Below are 23707 nucleotides of genomic sequence, written 5' to 3' on the forward strand. Positions count from 1 at the left end.
CTGCTGTTACTTTCAGGGTTACCAACTACACTTTTTAAAGTATAATACATTTTTAGACTATAAAATATGTGGCATATATGCCCATGATTTTAGTTCTTATGCTATTCCTAAGAAATGATATAAAGATATCATATTTAAAGATAAAAAGATATATTTAGTTCTACCCTTAACTTTCATTATCTGTCCTATTTAAATTTAGTGAATATTCCAATAAAATTCTTAACTCATTTTAGGTGTTCTGACTTAGAAACCCTTAGTGGCTTGATTTTCAGAGTGTTAGGTAGTGACTCAAAAAATACTATGCCCTTTGCAAAGGTCTGACGTAAAAATTGAAGAGTGAAGCACTAGACCAAGATGCCTCAAAAGTAACTTGATTTTGTATATCATAACACAGTTCCTGCAAAAGATTTCTCAAAATTAAATAGAGAAAACATTTATAGAGTAGCAGGAAGGCCAGCCAGGAAGTTCAGTATGATTTTGTGCAAGTCCCTCTAGTATGCTGAACACACCATATACACATGTGCTCCCACATTAAAAACACTGAAGAGTGATCTTGTAAGGACAACTGAAGACACAGTTCAACATACCATTAGAAGTTCTGGCGATACCTTTAATGGGACTCTCCAAGCATCTAGGAAACAAAAGAACAAAACAAAAATGAAACCATTGCAAAGTTATTTGTAACTATTTATAACACATGCTTCTGTTGATTAAACAGGTGCCTACATAAATGCCGCAGAACACATATTTAGGGAGCGAAACTCTTACCCAGAAGGTTTAGAACTAGATGTTGACTAGGAGAAAGTGGATCTTGGAGACTGAATACTGTATACCGACTGTGCTGTATCTGCCGTAAAGCTTCAAAATTTCCTAGCAGGATGTCACAGAGCCACTGCGCATTTACACATGGTATTCTCCACTCTTTAGCCTTCTCATACTTCAAGCCACTGGGCCTTGTTGTTCAGAGATGCAGAAAAAAAAATTTCAATTAAATAGATAAAATAGCAATTTCTGATAGTTAAGTCTAAAATACCAGTATTTCTGTGTTGGCCTATTATCTGTTCTAACTGTCATGGCGTAGATACTCTGAGAAAATACCTTTGTTCTACATACCAAAACAATTCAATTAGGGGAAAATTTCTACCCCAAATGGAATGAAGTTACGCATGGATTTAACTTACTTATTCCCTCCTCCAATATTTTAAAAGAATTATTAAAAAAATCCCTTTGTTTATTTGTAGATGATGTAACAGATGTAATATTGCAAAATAGTGAAATCAGAAATTACTTTTCTTTTGCCTGTCTTCAGAAGACCAGATTTATCATGTAGCAGTGTGCAGTAATTTAGTTCAAGAAACAACATCACTAAGTTTACTGCTATTAAGCCACAGAATTGATTAACATTCTTATAACGAGATGTAACTAGCACCTCTCATTAAGAAAAGCACTAACTGGCAATAGGCTACTGGGAACGTGAGTACCGTGGAGACAAACCACTTACTCTTTACAGATGAGAACTGTATTGCTGCGACACAGGTAGCCTGTGTATTTGGCACCTGCTAGATAGGCCATTAGTTTGAGGTCATCTCTGTCGCTGTCAACAAAACCTGTCACAGAAATTATCTACAAATAGAAAGAGACAGTGACAAGTAACTGAACATAAATGGTACTTAAAAGCCACTCCTACTGAAAACATTTTTCTGTTTGTTTTTTTTTTTTATATTACAATGAAATATATGGTATCATAACTAGGACATACAGGCACTTCATTAAAACATGGCTTGTAGGATACATGAAGTACAATTAAAATGGATTTGTTTATAAGTAAAAATGTTAGGTTTCTAGCACTAGTTCTGACTCATTTTCCATTCTGCTGGTCAGCTTTTTTCTCATTTTTAAAGATTACATTTTTACTATGAAAAGAGCTCATAGCTAGTTTCCTTCTCACGTCTCGCCTCTTTTCAGCTGCTCTTTATATTCAGGGAGACAGAGAAATGTTTATACTTACTTGACCTACTCTACTTTTAATATCTCCTGAATGCTCTGCTTTACTCTGCCATGAAGCCAAATAAACTGTGCCAGCTGATCATAGGTGGGGAACTGCAATTCCACCTCTTGTGTTTCTACCCTTAGTCTTGCCAAGTTTTCATTTTGGCCATTTGCTCCTTTTACTTAGGAAATGGCAACAGCAATTTTGTTATCGATAGTAAACTACATTTATTACCTTACAAATCACATTTACTACTAACCATTATGTTCACATGCATATTGTTATGATTTAATTTTATCAAACCTGTATTTCTTTTCATGTCTTTTAGAACAGGCTAGTAGCCAGGCTGTCATCCTGTATGTATGCATCTAGCACATGACATACTTTGGTATCTTGTTTTATACTGCAGTGTATTTCAAGATGTACCTGATTCAACTGCAATTTTATCTTTCAACCCCACAAAATTCAGCTTCCTCAGTGCTCCTCAGTCCACAAGCTACTGACCTGTGATCTCTATTCTCTGATTAACAGCATGGGCTTCCTTTTTTGACATTTGATAGATACTGACCTAGAAACAGAAAAACCCTCAAAAAATCCCTTCAAAATAACTGGGTTTTGGTAAAGGAAGCATATATTGCTAGACATACAGTTAATAAAATCTACATAGCTTGGATTCCTGCCATCTTCCTATGTTTAACTTTTGTAATCTTTGCACCCTAGTTTCTAAAACAGTACTTCACACACAAACACATTAATAGGTGTTACTACTCCCACCACTCAGAGCACAGCAAGCCTTGTAAAGCACTCTGAACCACCCAGTAGTAAGTACCACATCAACCCAACTTTAAGATAACAAAAGCTTTTTTTCTGAGACAAAAGAAATGTACATTTTGCTTTGAGTAAGTGCTTGTGAGCTGTACTTTTATGATGCTCATGTCATGAAACGAACATTCCTTAGAAGTAAGCTTTTTCTTCTTACATGTTGAGAGCATGGCTTTCCTCCTGGTGGAAATGCCACTGGAAAATGAAGGGCTCGATGAGGTGGTACCATTTTCTTCTTCTTCAAGATTGAGTTCAGCCAATGTGCTGTAATACATCTCTTCCTTTCTCTTAAAGCCTATGAATATATGCATAAACAGCTTTTAAAATCCAAAATACATCTTAATTTTATTTAAACCGTCTATACAGTAATAAACAACAAATCGTGAAAAGCACATCACAAAAAAAATTGATTCTGTATTTGCAACCTAAGCATGAAGTGCATACTGAAAAGCCCTACCTTTACAGTAATAAAATGAAAGCATGCATGAATACACATCACTGGTTTGCTTACCTGGGCATACATGTTACTGACTTGGCTTTCACAAAGAAGATGTGTACATCTACTAGTAAGGGTAGGGTCCACTGTTCCACCATGTGCTTGAATGATCTGGTAAGAGAACAAGCCCAGAAGATCTAATACGTAACAGTTTTTAAATTGCCCTAAGAAACAAACAGCCTGAAATGAAAGCCTACTCTTTAGGACACTGCCATCATTAGTAGTATTCCACTGAAAAGTTACCCCCCAAAAAAAGGTTTCTTATCTAGCTTAAGAACATTTTGAAAAACAATAAAAAAAATAAAATGGAGAAAACAAAATTAAATATGCACCTTTCCACTGAGATACAAAAAGTTTACTTTTTCAGAATTAACAAAAAGATAAATAAACAAAAATAACCCTTCTCACTTTTATTTTTGCAGTATAACTATTAAACAGTTTTTCTATTTAATTCTATCTCAGCAATAAATACAAGTGCTGTTAAAAATGTCAACAGCTTACTTGATTATGCAAAATTGTAGGGAAAATTCAACTATAAAATCCATCAGAAGTTTCTGAAGAACATCAAAGTCCTCTCATTTAGGAAAGGATACAATCAGATTTTTCTGAAAAATAGAAGTTGGCAAAAAATAGAAACACTCTATTCTTCCATCTTATGCACTTAGGTGGATACCTCACAGGCTACTAAATGCCAAGATTATATGCAAGAAAAGAGTCTTTTTACACAATCAAGTTTCAGATAGCAATGCTATATTACATTTGCTGTACTACAGCTGTCTGACTGAAAACACAAATAGTCAGGAAATAGTTAAAACTGTAACTATTTTATAGCTAATGTTCTGACTAAAATCCTAATGCAACCAGGCTGCACATCTAAAAAGCACTTTTACTACTTTTCCTGGTCAGCTGCAGTTGCATAATGGCTTTTAGGTTCTAACACAAACATTACACTAAAGGATGCCTAAAGAGAAGTGCTGAAATATTTCCAATAATTAATTTTAGAACGTCGTTACTATGACATTATGCTATCAGTTTTTTCAAAACACAACAGAATCTTACCCGTTTCCAGGTTGCTAACAGCTGTTTGTCAGACATCTGTTCTGGGTAATCAGCAATGGCAAAGACACAGCCCAGCAGGAAATACTCTTCTGGAACTAGAATAGTTTGGCACATGAAAGAACAAAAAATTAAGTATTTTCAAGTCTGAAGAGTTAATCTCAAAACACCCTTCCTACACTAATCTTTCCTATTACCAGGATATAATATTCATTTAATTGTGAACTAAATCTTTCTTGTAAAAAGCAGGATCCAAAATTTCAAAGCTGACAGCCACATCTAAAGGCACAGTTCAGCCCTGGCTTTGTTTTTTGTTCTTGGTTGTTTTTTTCTCCCGAGGGAAGGGAGGCTGAAGGGGAACCAAAGGAAAACATAACTTACACTTTTATATTGATTAGCTATGAATTCTCAAACAATGAAAAAGCTTTCAGTTCTACTATGATGGCCAGAATTCAAAGGTATGACAACTTTACCTCTGAAACTGAATCCTCATTAATGTACTAGTATTTCCAAAATTTAAGCTGTCTTTCCAGTTGTTATGCTGTTAGGAAGACTTCCCCCTTACCCTCTTCCAAAGGGGGGAAAATAAATTAAGAATTTACAGTATGGGTATGCATAGACTAACACTGTTCTCCTACTGTAATTTATATGCTAGTGGCATAAATTATACATCTGAAAAGAGAATGTTCTCCTGCTTTTTCAGGTTACTAGATTATCCTTAATTACAATTGAAATCTGTTTGCCTAAAAATTAGAACAGCTGCTGAGCCATGAATGGCATTTCTAAGTCTTACAACCCCATACGCAACCCAGCACTATTTCCTGATATTCTAACCCACATTATGTCATGTCATTAGCCACTTCTTTCCAGGATCAGACGGCAATGACTACTAACTCTCTGCTGATGGATCGTGTCCAAAAAGAGGCTGCTGTTGCAGTTGCTGCTGTTGCTGCTGGTGGTGTTGCGGCTGCTGGGCTGCAACTTGATGCTGTAGTGCTTGAGATGTCTGAGTTAAGTGCTGTGTTGCCTGATTCTGCATTTGCTGTTGCTGATGCTGTTGGTGTAATCGCTGTAAGTGCTGCTGCTGCAACTGCTGCTGCTGTATTTGCTGATGATGATGTTGTAGCTGTTGTTGTTGCAGATTCTGTTGCTGTAGCTGCTGCAGTTGTTGCTGCTGTAGCTGCTGCTGCTGCAACTGATGAAGCTGCTGTTGCAAAGCATGCTGCTGTTGGAATTGGAGCTGTTGCTGAGGACGGTGTATCTGCTGTTGCGGGTGTAACTGCTGCTGTGGAAACTGAAGCTGCTGCTGAGCAAACTGGTGTTGCTGATGAACTTGCTGTTGCTGCTGTGAAAACTGATGAGGCTGTTGCTGTTGGAAGGACTGCTGGGAAATCTGGGGTTGCTGCTGCTGCTGCTGTTGTAGCTGCATAAGTTGTTGAGGTTGAAGGTGTAAAAGAGGATGGTGCTGCTGCTGCTGCTGCTGCTGCTGCACTTGATGTGACTGCTGTAATAAATGTGTCTCTGGTGTTAGTTTCACTTGACTAAACAGCACCACATTTGGATGTCCCTGTTGGCTATGATTTACTTGCTGTTCTAAACTTTTTGTAGGTGCTGAAAGTGATTGTAATATCTAGAAAACAAAGATTAATTTTGTGACCTTTTTGTTGTCATTCATACTGGGAAAACACAACTATCAAAAGAAAACCTACGCTTAAATACATTGTGAGCTAAAAGAAAAAGAAAACTTTAACTGTTAATAGCAAAATGAAAAGACAGGACTTAACACATAAAAAAGCATGAAGCTACAAGTGGCTCCTAATAAAAGGCAATGTACATTTTAGCAAAATTTAAGATAAACCCCACCCCTGTATTATTTTTATCTCCAAAAGCATTATAAGTATCACTACTATATTAATAGTTACATCGGTCAACTCTATCAACTGTAACACCCATTTTGCGAATCTTTTAGCTCGCTAAGTTTAAGGTTTAGTTCCGTAGTCTCTGCCTCAAAAATTGCTCATGATGCCTGTACTAATTAGTGCTGTTTGAAACACGGGAACTTAGTACAATCTTCCTTTATTTTGAATCAACTCAGGAATATTTAGCTCTACTTTTTTAAACTGAATCCAAAATACAAACATTTATCTGCTGAGCACTAATAGTTTCTTGCAGAAAAAAACAACAAATACCCAAACAAACAAAAAACAACTAACCAACTCATACTTCAGAATAATAGATTTAGGTTTATAAAGAGTGCTAAAGTAATCTGGAGTTTAATTTCACTTGTAGATAACTCACTGTTAAGAGAAAAATAACTTCCTACTAAGCATACGGAAGTTACCAGGTAAGTTTTTAAAGTATCAGAGAAGGGAAAACTAGGCAAACTCCTAATAGATTAGGATGAGCTCTACATATTCATTACAGTATTTTAATATAAACTACCTATTAAAAATTAGAAGGAGCAATAGGGAACTCTGAACTTGCCACTGATAGTCTTTTAGACATTAAATAAGCTTTGGTGAATCCTGCAAAGCCTGTTTCCTTCATCCACACTATTTCATCACATACAGTGTAAATCTCAGTGATGTGTGTGTGAGACAGAGAAGAATCAAAGCACATCACTAAAACACAAAGCCAGTTAACTGTATCCTTTCACTGAGATGCCCATCAGCTCTTCATCAGAGGTGGCTCAAGTGTTATTTATAATACACTTCAAACATCTCAGGTTCCATCTAAGTAATTTCGATGTTGTTGGTATAGCATACATTTATAACCATGATTATCAATGCATAACCCATCACTAATGTCTGACAACACCACAGCATAAACATTCAACAACTAAAAATAACATATACAAATAGAATGTTTCCATGGCTGAGTATGAGTAAAGATCATACTGATCTCCACAGAGTCCCAAAAGTCAGAATTACAAAAGCTTCAGGACACATTACAAGATAAAGGGATAAAACTTTCAAAAGTATCCTAGGGTTATATTCAGAAAGTAACTTTGTATGTGCAAAATGCCTTATTACTACAGATCTTGCCATTCAGCAAAAATCTGAGGTTCAAATTAAACATTAATTTTCCAAGATTATGCACCAAGACATGGAATACACTCAAGACTGGTCCCCACGTAGGATACAAAGTACAACCTAGCCAGAGGGAAGTTATAAGGAAAAATATAGAACTGGTATTCCTCCCTTTAGGAAGCAAATTCACAATTCTAAGATGCAAAACTTTTCTCCACATGCTGGAACTAGGACAGCAACCTACACAGCAGCCTGATACAATAATTGAGTCGAGTCCTTAAAACACCATAGTCAAGTCCTTAGTCTAACAGACTTTTGGAGAACAAAGTCTAGCCAAAGCATGATACAATCAACTGCCCTATAGCTCTATAAATATTACTTACAAAAAGTACTTCCACAGGAATATTACTGAAGAATACAGTGACCGGGCTGTAGAAGATGCGGCATTCAGCCAACTTAGCAGCCCTGCCAACTGACTAGGATGTTGGCGGTTCTTACTGCAGTCCTCACCCAGAAATCTCAGTCCGTAAACAATTCAAGGCACTGAGAAGAGAAATCTACGACTTGGTTTTAAAATCAAGCCTGTATTTCCATTTCGTATTCAGAAGTCATACAGGCAACGAAGAATCAACTTGACTGAGTGGCTACACTTTTTGTGTTTAAGTACTCGCTGGAAGCTTCTATAATATTCAGGCACCTTTGAAAGTTTTACCATCAGATGAACATCCAAATAAATGCATCAGTGCAATTATTTAAGTAAAAGATATGTCTGACATTTACCAGCACCTACTTTTCTTATGTTTCCTTCCCATGAACATCTCAGAATTTCAGTGATGCAAGTTATTTCAGTGCATGCTCACTTGCTTTTTATTTTCTTCTAAAATTAAATTCAACATAAAAGCTGAACTTACTTCACCTGTATGAGTGGCATACAAACTTGCAAATTAGGACTTCTGCATCATAATCCTGACTATACTATGTAACAACTTAATGACGCCCAACAGAACAACACAGTATAGAACTGAACTTACTGTGAGAACAATTTTACAGTCTCGTGTGTTTATAGCACAAATAATTTCTTCCACTGAATGAAAGGCTTGAAAGGTATGAAATCCAGTTTCCTGAACTAGCCAAATAATTCTAAATTAATGAGTATTTTTTTTTACTCTTACCAAGAAATCAATACTGAAACTTAAGCACAGCTTTACTCTTCCCAACATTTTTTCCAAACTTGTTCTTACTTGTGTGGACCTGTTAGGAACTAAGTTACTTGTTACGTGGAGGTTATGGATTTGGCAGTGACTTCTAAGTAATAGGGGGAATTTTTAATCCTTTGTACACCTAAAGAACAATAAAAGGAAACTGAAGTTCTTTGATATGATAGTTCCTAAGAAAAGGTCCAATATCTTATAAATTAAAAATCCAACACTTACATGTGCTACATTTGATGGTCTATTAATCTGCTGAATATCAGCACTATTAGTAATATTCCTTAATGTCCGCACGGCTGGACTCCACGTTGCCATCATATCCTGTCGATCAGAACTTTGGGCACCTTGTACCGAAGCCATTAGATTGCCTCTCATATCCGGAGGCAAAATATTACCTGGCACTGGCGGGACATTGGCACATAAATTAATTAACCCAGAGTCTTTCCCTTGAGGCAACCTACGCTTTGCTGCAGATGCCTGCGGGACTTCAGCTGGTGTCCAATTCAAATTCCTTTCCTGCTTTTCTGGAGAGGAATCTGAAGAATCATCAAACATCAGTTCCCCTTTTGCCTTATCAGCAGTAGTAGATTTTGGTGAAAAAACTTGATCACCCAAAGGTGACGCTTCTCGAGAAGATGCTGGGCTTGATAATTTTTCATCAGTACTAGCTTCATTTTGGGAATCTTGTTCTTCATTTTCTGCTTCTTCCTCCTCTTCCTCCTCCTCCTCCTCTTCTTCCTCGTATATAACTAAACGAGGATGATAAGGAGTCTCCTCTTTTTTAGTCTTATCAGCTACAGAATCCAGTACCCAGTCTGGTGTCACAATTTTAATGCTTTCCCGTTTATAAGCGCATTCATATTTTTCCTGGCAGAAAAAAAATAAATAAATTATTTAAAGACCAAAGTTACCAAATAACTTTTTTTTAGGGTAGGGCTAGAGGCTGGAGAGGTAGATCTTAAACAGGCTGTCCAACAACAGAAAGTTATCTGAGAAAAAGCAAGACAAAACTACACTGCTGGGTGCAAGCACACAGAACCAAGGTATTAAAGCAAAACCCTCCTCATTTACAATATAAAGGACTCAGAAAACACAAGTGCAGGTTAAGTCTTCACTTGCAAAAACACCCACTACACAAATTGTTCTTGAACCCAATCACCAAAGGATTCAAAAATCATTTAACTGCTTTCTGAAAACGCCTTCAGTACTCCAGCAGCAAAGAACATCACAGTCAACACCAAGATGCAGCTGAGTTTTAGATGGACATTAAGGTGAGTCTAAATACAGTTTATACTTACATTTTCTTCACTAAAAAAGTCCTTAAAGTAAAAAAAAAAAACAAACCCAAAAAAAAACACCAAATACAAAAACCTAACACACCACCATGAAAAAGCATTTACAGAAAAAACAATTTCACAATAAAGTACAAATATTTACAAGGTGGTAACTGATAAAAATGCATTTCAGCAGGAATAAAAGACAGAAACCAGTTAGACAGTTCCCATGCACCTTCTCAGAAGCCCCAAACTGCAATGTTCCCCTCAACTTGGAAGTTACACTTCTGTCCAAACACTAGCTAAATCTTTCCCGGTTACAACACTGACAAATTAGAAAACTTTATCCCTTCTTCCTTCCTTATCATTTTATCACTTGAAGATATATAGAAATAGTAAAGCTTCTGTGTTTCCCTTCCTTAGAAACAGACACAGAACCACTGCTCTATTTATTCAAACATCCTCTTTGGTGGAAACCTCTCACACACATCAACACGGGGGGGGGGGGGAAGAAAAAACTTTCTGTAGAAGATTTGAAACTAATTCCAGGATCTAATATTTAAAAGTGATTGAACTGGGATTTTCTTTGTATGTCAAACAATATAAATTAACAACCAGCACATTCAGAGGAAATTAATTTAATGTTTGTCTAGAGTTATTTCTACAAGTAAACTGTCATTCATACACAATAAAAAGATGACTGATGAAACCAAGTTTATCTGCAGATATGAGTTTTCATTCCTTCTTTGTGGTGAGAATTATTGAGAATGTTGTTTTATTACCTTGTGTCTAGTTTAAGCAACCATTTAAGTTTTCTTAGTGTAAAACAGTTCTCACTACAAACTACTGCAGATACCCTTGTAGTAGTACAGGGAGGAGCAGCAGGACTTGGAAGCATTTTAAGTAATCATCCTATAAAATCATTCCCATTCAGTGATTACATAAATTAAACAAGATACTTATTTTATCCTACAGATATAAAATGCTACTGTGTTTATTTCAGTTTCTTGAACAGTAAGCTCAAGAGAACATCCTCTGCTCTAAAAACTTACGGTTTAAGGCAACACTTCTTGAATGTGTAAGATTGTATTGTATCAAAGCTCTTTGTCCCTGCATTACATTTTGTTGTGATGCAGGAGACTATGAGGTTGGTGTTCAGTACGCCTTTCTAAATCTTCCACAGAAGAAAGATCATGCACTTAAAATAAAAAAACCAACCCTCCCCCCCTTCCCTTACAAAAAAATCCCAAACAAAAAACTGCAAGTTCTTTTAGTATCAAATGAAACAGGGAAGAAAAAGCATTTCCCATATCCACACTTTGTCTTCTCCCAGTCAGTGTCAGCCCATGTTTCATTCTAAAGCACTTTTCTACATATTGCACTTATAAGTTTATTTTCATGCATGTATTTTTCTCTATCTTAGTATTAGGTAGTTTACATTATCTCCAAAATATGAAAAGGGACAATAATACACTCAATAACTAAAAGCATGCAAAGAATCATTTTTAAATGAACATCCATTTGTTTTAGGTATTCTCGGTCTCTGAACAAACACTCTGAATCAATTACAAATGTATTTCTTCTTCAGGAAGAGAAATACCTGAACACTTAATGAAGTTTCAGTGAACTGTAATAACCAAAGCATTACTAGCATTAGAGTAGAGGAGGCTATTCTGATAGACTCGACACTGCCTTTATGCGGTTTCTCCATTTGCATAAAGGCAACAACACTTCACTTCCTACACGGGAAGTCAAATGATGGTACTAAATTAAGAGAAGCTGTGGACCCCCTGAAGGACAGAAACGTCTTAAAGGGATCTGGATAGAGAACTGGGCAATCACCAACCATATTTAATTTAACAAGAGCAAGTGCCAGATTCTGCACTTAGGATCAGGTAATTCTGGCTTTACAAACAAACTGCGGGATGAGAGGCAGGACAGCAGCCCTGCAGAAGGAGATCTGGAGGTCTAGGTTGGTGGTAAGTTGAGTATCAGTCAACAGCATGCCCTGCCAGCCAGAAGGACAACCAAGTCCTAAGATGCACCAAGTACAGCATAGCTAGCCAGTCGAGGGAGATGACTGTCCCACTCTGCACTGCACTGGGGCAGCCTCACCTCAAGTACTGTGTGGTTTTGGGTGCCTCAATTTACCTAATAAAGGCATCAAACTGTTAGAGTGCGTCCAGAGGAGGACAACCAAGATGGTGAAAGGTCTCAAGAGCAGCTGAGGTCACTTGGTTTGTTCAGCTTGCGGAAGAGAAGGCTAAGTGGTGCCTTCACAGAAGTCTACACCTTCCTCAAGGGGTACAACAGAGGCGGGAGTGCTGATCTCCTCTTTCTGGTAACCAGTGATAGGAAGCAAGGAAATGGAATGAGGCTGCGCCACGGGAAGTTCAGGTTGGACAAAAGGTAAAGGCTGGTTACTGGAACAGGCTCACTGGCGAAGCAGCCATGGCACCAAGCATGTCAGAGCTCAAGGAACATCTGGACGATGCTCTTAAGTGATACGGTTTAGTTCAAGGAGCAAGGAGTTGGACTCAATTCTAAGAGTTCCTTCAAACGTGAAATAGATGCTATGATGGAAATGATCTGAAGCGTGACTGCTTTATCAGCAGTCAGACACAAATGCTGTGTACTGTTTACTCTGCCATCTCTTTCAGAAGTGAACTGAGGGATTCCAAGTTCTCTGAGAAAAAACCCAAACAAACAAACAAACCACCAACAAAAAAACACCTGTTCCTCCTTCTGCTCTCTTCATTCATAACATGCAAGGGCATTTTATACGATGTTTCGATTCTGTCCTTGGTTTTTCTTCACTGATTCTTTACCTACAGATTTACAAATCCTAATCTCTAATGACTACGATACATCAAAATTAGGTTAAGAAAAACAGGGTAAAGAATAAAATTCTCTGTTTGACCAGAAATACAAATACCAATGTGAAATTGATCATCTTTTTATTTAATCAGGCTTAAAGCCATGCAGAAAATAAATATGAACTGAATATCTGCAACGCATAATTGTGTTGAATTTAACTGTTCAAAACTAACAAACAGTCTTAAGAAACCTAACTTTAGGCAGATGGAAATTTTTTTATTATTCAAAAGCAAATGAGAGCTACAGCAAGAAGAATTACACATGTAATAAACTCTTACCCCCTTTGGCTCAGGCACAATCAAATGAGTACACTTATTATTGAGGCTCAGCTGGCAATTCCCTCCATAAAAAGTAATCAAAGCCCACAGCGTACTTCGATCTTCAGATGAAACCTAAAAGGAAGGTAGATAAGCCTTTTAGTTCTGTGCATCCAGCTGCCTTTGCTTGAAAAAATTCAGTACAATCAATGACATACCACTTACAAGTCTGGCTAACGTATTACCTGTCACTTTTAAACACCAAATTAGCATGACAGTTATAGAGAAAAGCAAGAAAACACCACAAAACAAGAACACACTAAACAATCACTTTTAACGTGCACAGAGAAAGAGAAAACATTCTTCACTCCTTTAAAGAAACTAATATATCACCTTCCACAAGAGAAAAAAGTAGTGATCAAGCAAACAAGAAGTATTTATCTTAAACAACCTGTTTAAATCCATTAAACAGAGTTTTAACAAGTAGACCAACTTAATACCCTGTATAAACACATGAAGTGTTTAATTCTAATGATTTATGTCACAGCAATGTCCCCCTCACCTGCCAAGAAAGCCACATGCTTTTAATCCATTACCATTCACTTAGTATTACAGAAATAATTTGCCAAAAAGTCTAAAGCATATATAAACATATATTTGTTTACAACCTAAGCACTGACTCTGTCCATCTGCACACACTCATACCAGTCACAGATCTGTAGAGCTGCCTGTGAACACACACAAGCCACTGAAGCACCACCTTTTCCCTTCATTTACTAGCACCCTTGTTAAGGTTTCAGTGCCTAAGTAGATAAAACATGTTGACTAAGTATTTTGTTAATGCAAAAATAGAAGAATAGGAGCAAAGAGTTTATAGTCTAGTGTACTCTGCATTTTAGAATCACCACACAGCTGTATACAAGATAAATACTGATTGAATGTTCACAGATTGTAATGTTCATGCCCTCATTTTCAGTGAAAAATTGTCTTAGGCTATAACTCACCAAACATATAGAAAAGTCAGTGCAACAGAAAAATTGGTATCTCTTCTCAAAAGAACAGCATCTCACGCATACTGTACGCTGGAGTAGACTGAAATATAGTTCACTTCTTACCTGAGAAAGACACGCAGTGACTCCAAAAAAAACCTGACACGATTCTGGAGAGAAGCCACTTACACTGGAAAGCAGATGTCAAGGATGCAGATAACTTAAATGAGTTTCCTGAGGGACATTAAAAGGAAGTTAAGTAGTGTGCATAGTACTTCTCAGACCTTATCAAGTATCTGGCCATTCAAAAAACTTTTCTTTAGAAAGCATATTGTCTCTTTCCAAGTTTTATGCATCAAGAAAAAACAATTAGGTGCAATCTCGATCAGGATACCTCTAATATTATGACCGATTTTGGTAACATGGTAAACTTGCCTCTTCCCCATAACATCCTCATTCCCTATCTAAGAATGCTCAGATTTTGGAACCAAGTCATTATCAAGAGCTTCCTTTCATTATCAAGTGCTTATCTTCCATGCTCAAAAGTAGGGGAGAACCTGAAGAAATTTTTGCTTGTCATCAACAGACAACATAGAAGTAAAATGCTGCACAAGAAATTTGATAAACCACGACAGACCAAGAAAAGTGTGGTTTTCTAAAACAAAAGCTAGTAGTAGACACCTGTGAGAAAGTACAGGTGCCTTTTTTGCACACTTATTAAAAAGATAGCATCAGGCAGATGACTTAATTTAAAACCAGCAAGAAATAAAAGCACAGCCTTAAAGATAATAAAAGAAGAAAATGGGTTAGAAAGCAGTATAGAAGCCAGAGGTTTTGGGAATGGCAAAGCTGGGTAACCAAATGGTATAGTTTTTGGTTGAAGATATCATTTGGAATCTAATCTGCTTTTTGCATTATCTGAAAGACTGGAAAAGTAAAAACAGTTTCCTAGCATACAGATGATTATTAAGTCAACAGAAGTTACCGAACAAGTAACATAGCAAGGTACAAGCTCATGCATTAAGAAAATAACAGACTGTCTTGAGTGGAAGGAGGGATACAGCTGTAAATTCCTTGGAGAAGCTGTGATCAAAAAGGGACTCACAAATGGGTATTATGTTTTTTCATTTTTAGATTTAAGCACTGAACTGCTCAGTCTTGGTTTTTGGCACTTTTACTGGAGTTCCTCCTTACAATATATATCTTCTTGCAAACTGGAATGATACCACAAACAGTACGTACTAGCTTAGCTCATTAACTGCTCTGCTGAAATAATGGTTCCAACTGAGAAAATAGTATCTTAGCAGAAGTATTAACAGATTTACATATTTTTGTGGAGATTATCTGCAAGGATAATAGTTACTATATTGACTGTAGAAATATTTCAGAAAAAGAAACATTGTGGTTCAAAAAAATGGGACTGAACCCCTTGCTTAGATTGTTAGTGTGCAAGATTATGTACAACCATGGTTACAGCTGTTTGACAATATTTACACCAAATTTAATCACCAAGGATGAATTCAGGTTCTAATAGTATCTTTATCAGTATCTGTGTTGAGTGCACCCCCAGTAAGTTCACTGGGTGGGAGTGTTGATCTCCTTAAGGGTAGGAAGGTTCTACAGATGGATCTGGACAGGCTGGATCAATGGGCTGTGGCCAACATGTATGTATGAGGTTCAACAAGGCAGAGTGCCAGATCCTGCACTTGGGCCACAACAACCCCATGCAACAACACAGGCTCGGAGAAGAGTGGCTAGAAAGCTGCTCTGTGGAAAAGGACCTGGGAGTACTGATTGACGGCCACTGAACATGACCCAGCTTGTCCCTAGGCAGCCAAGAAGGCCGACAGCATCCTGGCCTGTATCAGGAACAGTGTGGTCAGCAGGTACAGGGCAGTTATCATCCCCCTGTACTTCGCACTGGTGGTGCTGCACCTTGAATACTGTGTTCAGTTCTGGGCCCCTCACTACAAGAGACACTGAGGTGCTGGAGTGTGTCCAAAAAGAGCAATGAAGCTGTTGAAGGCTCTGGAGAATGAGTCTTAAGAGGAGCAGCTGAGGGAACTGGGGTTGTTTAGCCTGGAGAAAAGGAGTCTTAGGGGGGACCTTATAGCTCTCTACAACTACCTGAAAGGAAGCTGCAGTGAGGTGGGGGTCAGTCTCTTCTCCCAAGTAACAAGCAATAGGACAAGACGGAACATCTTCAAGTTCCCCAAGGGAAGGTTTAGATTGAACATCAGGAAAAATTTCTTAACCAAAAGGGTTGTCAAGCATTGGAACAGGCTGCCCAGTGAAGTGGTGGAATCACCATCCCTGGAGATATTTTCAAGATGCGTAGAGGTTGCACGCAGGGACATGGCTTAACGGTGTACTTGTCAGTGCTAGGTTAATGGTTGGACTCAAAGATCTTAAAGGTCTTTTCAAACCTTAACGCTAGGATTCTATTATACAATTGTTCTACCTGTTCAGAGTGGCTCAGATAAATCAAAACAGGGTTAGACTGCAGCATGGTAATGGGGCTAAGCTCCAGCACAACAGCGAAGCACTGCACCCTGACTGGCAAGACTATGAAATCTCCACAATGGGAGGGGCCTTGTGAAACAGGAGAGAGAAGGGTTTGACAGAAGTGACCTGGGGAAGACAGACAGACCATCTGACTTCTGTAAGAAGTCTCTTCTACTTTTTCCATACTTTCATATGATTTGTGTTTATGATACATGCACATCTTGTTGGAAAAAACAGCTACAGAACCAGATGTGCACTGTGTTACCAGTACACAGAGATTTTCAGAACAAAATTATTTTCCCTGCGTTATTGACAGATGCACCAGCAATATTTATATCTTGAGACCCAGAAGAGAAAACACAGAGGAAGCGAAGAAAGCCCAGACCACCTTAAAATATAAGAATAGATTACTGCCATTACCAAAAAGTTCAAGTCAGATGAACATCCTAAATTTCACTGTGTTGCTCAGTGTCTCATCTAAGCTAGAGATTCAGTAATGGAACTTCCAGATGTGTGCAGTTGTCTACTCCCTGCCTTAACATTGCTCCTAGCATGTAAACAGAAATAGCTTGGTATTTAAGGGGTCCATCAGTCTGACTACAGCTTTCACTCTCCAAAGAATAGCAGTGAAATCCTCTTAAAATAGTTACAAGCAGTGCAACAATAATCTTCCACGTGAGTTTGGAAAACAAATAAGAGGAAATGAAACAAAACTCACTCTTCTTCCTCCCAGCAACAAAAATTCAGGAGGGCTTTGACTTTCTTTCAAGACTGTGAAAAATAAACCTTCCTCACTCTTGCTTTTGTTACTATCAAAAGAATAAAAAAAAAATAAATCACCAGCCCTCTTTATGGCACCATAACTGAGGTGTTCCCACATGAAACTGCTTTTCCCTCTTCACAAAGGCTGCTTCCTTATTCATTTTTCTGTTAGTTCCCTCCAACTGCAGGTCAGATTTTGTGAACATCAGCTGGCAGGGAAAAGATCGCTCTGCCTTCTGAAGTTCCCCTGGTGAAGACAATTTTCACAGTGGGATGTTAAAATGTATTTACAATAAACTGGCAAAAATATTATGTGTTTATATTGTATTAAGTCTTTCTACATTAAATTTCACCTTTAAGAACCAACAGGAAAATGCCCATCAAGTAAATACCGGAATTAGCAAGCCAAAATAAAATCCTTAAGGCTTCTATTAGATCCACACATTTAACTGATATAACATGTTCCTAGGACTTGTTTCTTCAGAAATTCAATGACCACACTAAGCATTACATCTCCAAATTAAAACATAAGGACAAAAATTTAGAACCTCAAACCTCTACCCAAACAGGGTCCAAAAAGATAGCTTTCCTATCAACTACTGTAGCTTTTTTCATTATGGTAGTAGTACCTAAAACCCTAATGAACGGCCAGATGCCACAGCGCTAGAAGTTGTAAAGAGACCAAAACAGAACAAAGTTAAGACTTAACTTATTTTAGTGAGCACTGTAAGGCTCAAAATAAAATCTAAAATCACCAGGTTCTAAGGACATTAAGTGCTAGAAAGAATAAAGGCAAAGGTCCAAGGACATATTTACTGCTGACAGGTGTACAGTCTTCATACTTCCATGCAATTCAAGAATATGATACAATTGAAACCTCATCTTTTTACTTGGCCACTCCTATATACCCACAATAAAGACTTCCTAAGCAATAGCCATTGAGAATTACATTCACACTTATTGTTACAATTGGTTTTATCTGTGGATTTCTCTTCTGGGTATGTAATTACATCAGCTTGTAGAGTACCCTTTGAAAAATCCCTGGTTTCAGATGGAAAACCAGTTTTCTAATAACACAACTTCTCGCTAGGAAAGAATACCACTAATAATGCAATGCCAGATAACTGAAGCCTGAAAAGCAGGTAATTCCAAGGTTTTTTTGTTTTTTTTTTTTTAAACCAGCTCTCAGGAACAGGGAAAAGGCTTACCGACATGTGACAAAAGGATATTCCAGATGCAAAAAACAAAAATCACTAGTCCAGATTACATCACAATAATCAAATTATTTTTAATACAGGAGTATCCCTGCTAATTTGGATTTTGTCATGTAATGTTTGGTGCATTTTTTCCATTTGGAAGCCAGGTCATTCATGGAAAACTTTCTTCTGCTTCAGTCAGAAAGCTATCTATGACTAGAGCAAGTGTTTCACACTAACTCCTGAATCCTACCTGACATGTTGATTGTCGTGATCAAAATAGCTGCGAAGACCTCACTCTATCATTTTATCTGATGAATTTGACACTTTCTCTTCCTAGAGTACAGTTACTGAGCTGAATTGTCTTGAGGAAGCAGAGAAAATAAAGGCTATTTCTAAAACAGTGGAGACACAGCAAGATGCAAAAGTACATATCCTGAAATACTGCGTACAAAACATGAATTCTGAATTACTGACACATATTAGTACCTGAATTCCTAACACAAACACCTGGATCCTTGTGTCTACCACCTCCTGTTTTCCACTACTGATATAACCACTTGCTAATCTCATTCCAAAAATGAGATCTCGTGCCTGACAGCATAGATCCCTAGCCCTGGAATTGTTTGCTGTAATCATCCACTCATATAGAATCATAGAATAGTTAGGGTTGGGAAGGACCTTAAGATCATCAAGTTCCAACCCCCCTCCCATGGCCAGAGATACCTCACACTAAATCATGTTACCCAAGGCTCTGTCCAACCTGGCTTTGAACACCGCCAGGGATGGAGCATTCATAACTCCCTTGAGCACCGCATTCCAATGCCTCACCACCCTTACAGTAAAAAACTTCCTCCTTATATCCAATCCAAACTTCCCCTGTTTAAGTTTGAACCCATTACCTCTTGTCCTATCACTACAGTTCCTAATGAATAGTCCACCGCCAGCATCCATATCTGTACTGAAATGCATTGCTCTGCTTCAGCTTTTCAATATACTAAATCATCACCACAAATGCAGTGAGAAAAAAAGCATGAGTTTTTTTCTAGCCATTCTCACCATTCCTATGATCCAATATAAAAATTGAGGGGAAGAAGAAATGGTAGTATGCGATAAGAAGAGGAAAAAATATGCCATCCCTATGCAAGGATAAATGCTTCAAACAAGAAACATGTTAAGAACTAGATCAAGCCAAATATAAACAACAAGGGTCTACCAAAGGCTGGGACAGACTATCTCAAAAATGGGAATACTGACACCGTCTATAAAATGTTATTTACAATGAATTGTTGATATAAGTTGTGGAATATTTACCCCTTACTTAAGTCTGCTTCCACAAAAGGCAGAATAGGCCATTCTACTCTGAGCTATCATCTGTCCCCCCTTGCTGCACTCTAGCATTTTTCCTGGATACTCCCACAGTTAATTATCAACTTCCAGCTAAAATGCTTTGAGTGCATTTGATGACAGTTTTCTTGCAAATGCCTAGTCAACATCCAAAATAGCAAGAGGCACAGGAAAATGAAGATAAGAAGGTCCAAGCACACTGCAACCATGGCAGGCGAAACACATCTCATAATTTTAAAAACTTAAGCTGTACATACTTGAAACAGTCTTTACTCCCTTATTTTAACATAGATTCATGGAATAGTTTAGATTGCAAAAGGCCTTTAAGATCATTGAGTCCAACCATTAATTCCTTACAAATCTTGAATGTCACCCAATCACAAGTAGGAAACTGCAGCAAAAAATGTGTCTTAAGAATCTGGCAGAGGTTCATAGCAGCTTTAAGCAGACAATAAAACTAGTCAGTGGTTACATTTACCATCCACTAGCAGCAAGTCGCTAGTTACACATAAAATACATCCACTTAAGAAACAGAACTGGAATAGCAAGTCACGATAGCTTGGCATTACGGAGACAGCATCGATAAGACTCCCAAAACGAACTAAACATAGTAGCTCATTTTCATTTGAACTGGATGTACAGCAGAGGCTCTGTTTATACAATAAAGTCACAGATTAGCTCAAGCAGATGAACTGAGATTTCCAGATACTGCCTTGTACCACTCAAAAAAGTGCAGCTAAAATGCATATTCTCCAATGTACATACAGTTTTGAACACATCTCTCAAAGCAACTCAATCTTTCTCTAATAACAACCCTTGCTATTTCAGTTGTTGGGAGGATGCTTCCTTATACAACTGATTCAAATTTGAACTTAAAGGATACGGTAGAAGAGCTCCACAGCGAACAGACAAGATCACCCAGGAAGGCTGAAAAATAAAAACCATGACATAATTAAAAACCTTGATCTGCATGTATGAAACACGAATTACCTCCCAAGTTCATACTATAGCTAGTTTCAGTATAGTATCTCCCAGCTTTAAAAGCCTTTCAAGCATTGTACTTAGGCCTTTACAAAAAAAAAAAGACTGTTCTGATTTACTTCTAAGATTGCTTACAGGTCAAGCAGCAATATGGGAGCCCTTGTGTCTTGTATTTCTATTGTGCCATTTATAGTATTTATTCATCCTCTTTTTTCAGTTCTCCCTGCTCAAAAAAACAACACAAATGAAAAAAAAAGAGCAAAAAAAAAACCAACCACCAAACCAAAAAACAATCAACCAACCAAACACCAACAGCCCATACAAAACCCCCTATCTTACACTCATCAGATGGGGTCAAGAACCTTACATAGAAAGAAGTTTCTGAAAACGCAGCAATGCCGGCTGTTAAGCATACAAGCCCCTAACTGACAGTATTCTAGGACAGAAGGCTCAAAGGGAGAGAGCGAGGTGGTGCAGAATGGAGATGTAGGCCAGTGATCCCAGTTCAGTATACAAGGGAAAAAGAAGAAAAAATGCCATCACATTCAATATGAGATTACTTTTCACCAAAAAATAAACAAAAAAAAAAAAAAAAAAGAAAGTGGTAACTATGTCTATGGTATCTGAATTCTTGTTATTCTCTCTCTCTGAAGAAGGCATATAAAAAAAAAAAAGACTAAAACTATTTCATACATAACTCCTCAATCATCTGGGAAAATAAAATAAAATAAATAAATTCCATTTTATTCCCTCAAGATTTTCTCTTCCTTATTCTCTCTAACAAGCTACCTCTGCGTCTGACTTAATACTTAGTCTAATCGTCTTGATTACAAATCATGCTGTGACTGTTTTCAGGTCAAGCTAAGTGCCATTACTGAAAGACTTGCTCTCATCTGGCAAATTAAAAAGTTCACCTAGTAGCAGCTATAAATCAAATTAAATTATTAAAGTAAATGGCATTAGAAAGCAGAAAGCACTGTTAGGACATTGATGCCCTTCCTCCACTTGAGAATCGCATCAGCCTTCTCGTTTATAAGATTACAATTATGCCACAGGACACTTTCGAAAAAGAAACAAAAAACTAATCACCACACCCACTACAGCCATAATGTCTCTAGCTAAATTACTTCTATTTTTTTTTAATTAATTCATATTTTTTTACACTGACAGGTGAACTCTCACAACATGAGCTACCAAAACTCTCTACTGCCACCTGCAACCATATGGAAGAAATAACCCAAAATCATGTACCTAAAGGTATTGGAAGTGAAATACCAGTGGGTTTTCTGCAAGTAATTTCTTATTACTTGCAGAGTGACAAGTTCACATTTTCAAACATGAAGCCCAGAATCTTTCACTAGAAAAATAACCCAAGATAGTAAAAAAATACCAGTAATTCCAGTACAAGCAGGGAAAAGAAAGCCAAAACAAAAGAACCCTGAAAATTTGAGAGAAAATTTATCTATTTTTCTACAAATTCCTGGTCTTTAAAAATACCACAGTACACATATGCAGAATCAACAAAATCATTCTGCACCCTATAATTATATGTTTAAAAAAAACACCTCAGCAGTCTACTACTTACTCTAAATTGAGGGTTTCCATTGCCAGCATCTTGTAACAACCTTCCTATCAGAAATATTTCCAAAATACAGGTAATAGGAAACATTCTTACAGATCACTGAAGGAAGAATTTGGAAAAAAAAAAAAAAAGACAAAAAAAAGCCTCAAACACTGATAGATACAGAGCAACAAGAGAAAGAAGGGAACAGAATTGTAACAGAAGTCTACCAGTCAGGATAAAAATGCTTGTGTAACAACAACAACAAAAAAATCTTTAAAGATTCGTTTCATTTGGTCATTATCCAAACACGAGCATTTTCTGTTGTAACAATGAAATATCCATGTCAGTACTTCAACAGTATCACTGATGAGTCATTCACCTTTACCACAGGGAGATCAAAAACTTCACGAGATTCTCCAACTTCTGGATTGTCCCCATCTTCTGAAATAATATGTGAAGCCAGTGCATTGTAAGAAACTTCCTTTGCTTTCCCAGCTTTCAGAAGTTGAATAACCTAAACCCAAAAGAGAAAAGGGAGAAGTCAACAATTTTCTGCACCTTTTATTTCAGAAAAACATTAATGCAAGAATACATTAATACGTGAGAGGAACGAATATGAACTCCTCTCTTGGTTGTCCTCCTGTAAGCAGCTAGCACTCCTTCTGAAGTTGCCAAATGCATCCTATTTAAAACCTGAATGACTGTGTTTTAAACCTCTGCCATATTTCAATCATTCAAGTTGAAGATTTACTTTCCAGAAATAATTCAGGCTAGGGCAGAAATATGAAAAATGCCAAAACTTTTTCAAAACACGTACTTCTCAAAAAACACCTCAAAACAATTTTGTCTCACTGAGAAGAAAACCCTCCTTCTCAGTGTTTGGTTTTTTCATATGGCAGCTTTGCAGGTGTTTCAATATACTTTAAAAGAAGAGCTTGAAATTTAAAAAGCTAACCAAATGGTGACCTTAGAAAAGAGGACATCCTAACTGTACGCTGCAGTCAGTCTTCATAGGGATTCTTCCAGATCTAGCCACTTACTTCGGAGAGTGAAAGAAAAAAAAAAAAAAAGTTAAGGTTCATCTAACAGCTAAGAGAAGAATTCCACCTTTACCAAACACACTGGTTCCAATATTTCTAGATCAAATCAATATACCATTCCAGAACATACGAGTAAGTTTGAAGAAGCCATCCAGCTGCTCTGTAACAGTGCAGTCAAATAGATGAACCAAGTAAAGATCATGTCTAACACCCCCACAGTATGAGAAGGGTCTGCAAGCAAAAAAGTTGTAAGCACTGCCCTGAGAGAGGAAAACATTCTAACAAAGACATATTGGGAAAGAAGTGATGGA

The 23707-nt window shown here is 37.3% G+C and overlaps 1 protein-coding gene across 1 annotated transcript in view; it reads right to left on the reverse strand.

The window, feature by feature from the left end:
• Positions 1-23707, reverse strand: part of PAXIP1 (PAX interacting protein 1) — a 37101-nt gene that overhangs the window by 8282 nt on the left and 5112 nt on the right. The window contains 12 exon segments of the mRNA XM_061349371.1: positions 588-631; positions 769-953; positions 1502-1623; positions 2970-3107; positions 3324-3419; positions 4368-4462; positions 5259-5994; positions 8827-9471; positions 13034-13147; positions 14128-14191; positions 20695-20738; positions 22736-22870. Of these exon segments, the coding sequence (XP_061205355.1) occupies positions 588-631; positions 769-953; positions 1502-1623; positions 2970-3107; positions 3324-3419; positions 4368-4462; positions 5259-5994; positions 8827-9471; positions 13034-13147; positions 14128-14191; positions 20695-20738; positions 22736-22870 (2418 nt within the window).

The sequence above is a fragment of the Neopsephotus bourkii genome, unplaced genomic scaffold (assembly GCF_033783945.1).
Source record: "Neopsephotus bourkii isolate Nb327-2 ecotype Australia unplaced genomic scaffold, CSIRO-AGI_Nbou_v1 NB_53, whole genome shotgun sequence".
NCBI lineage: Eukaryota > Metazoa > Chordata > Aves > Psittaciformes > Psittacidae > Neopsephotus > Neopsephotus bourkii.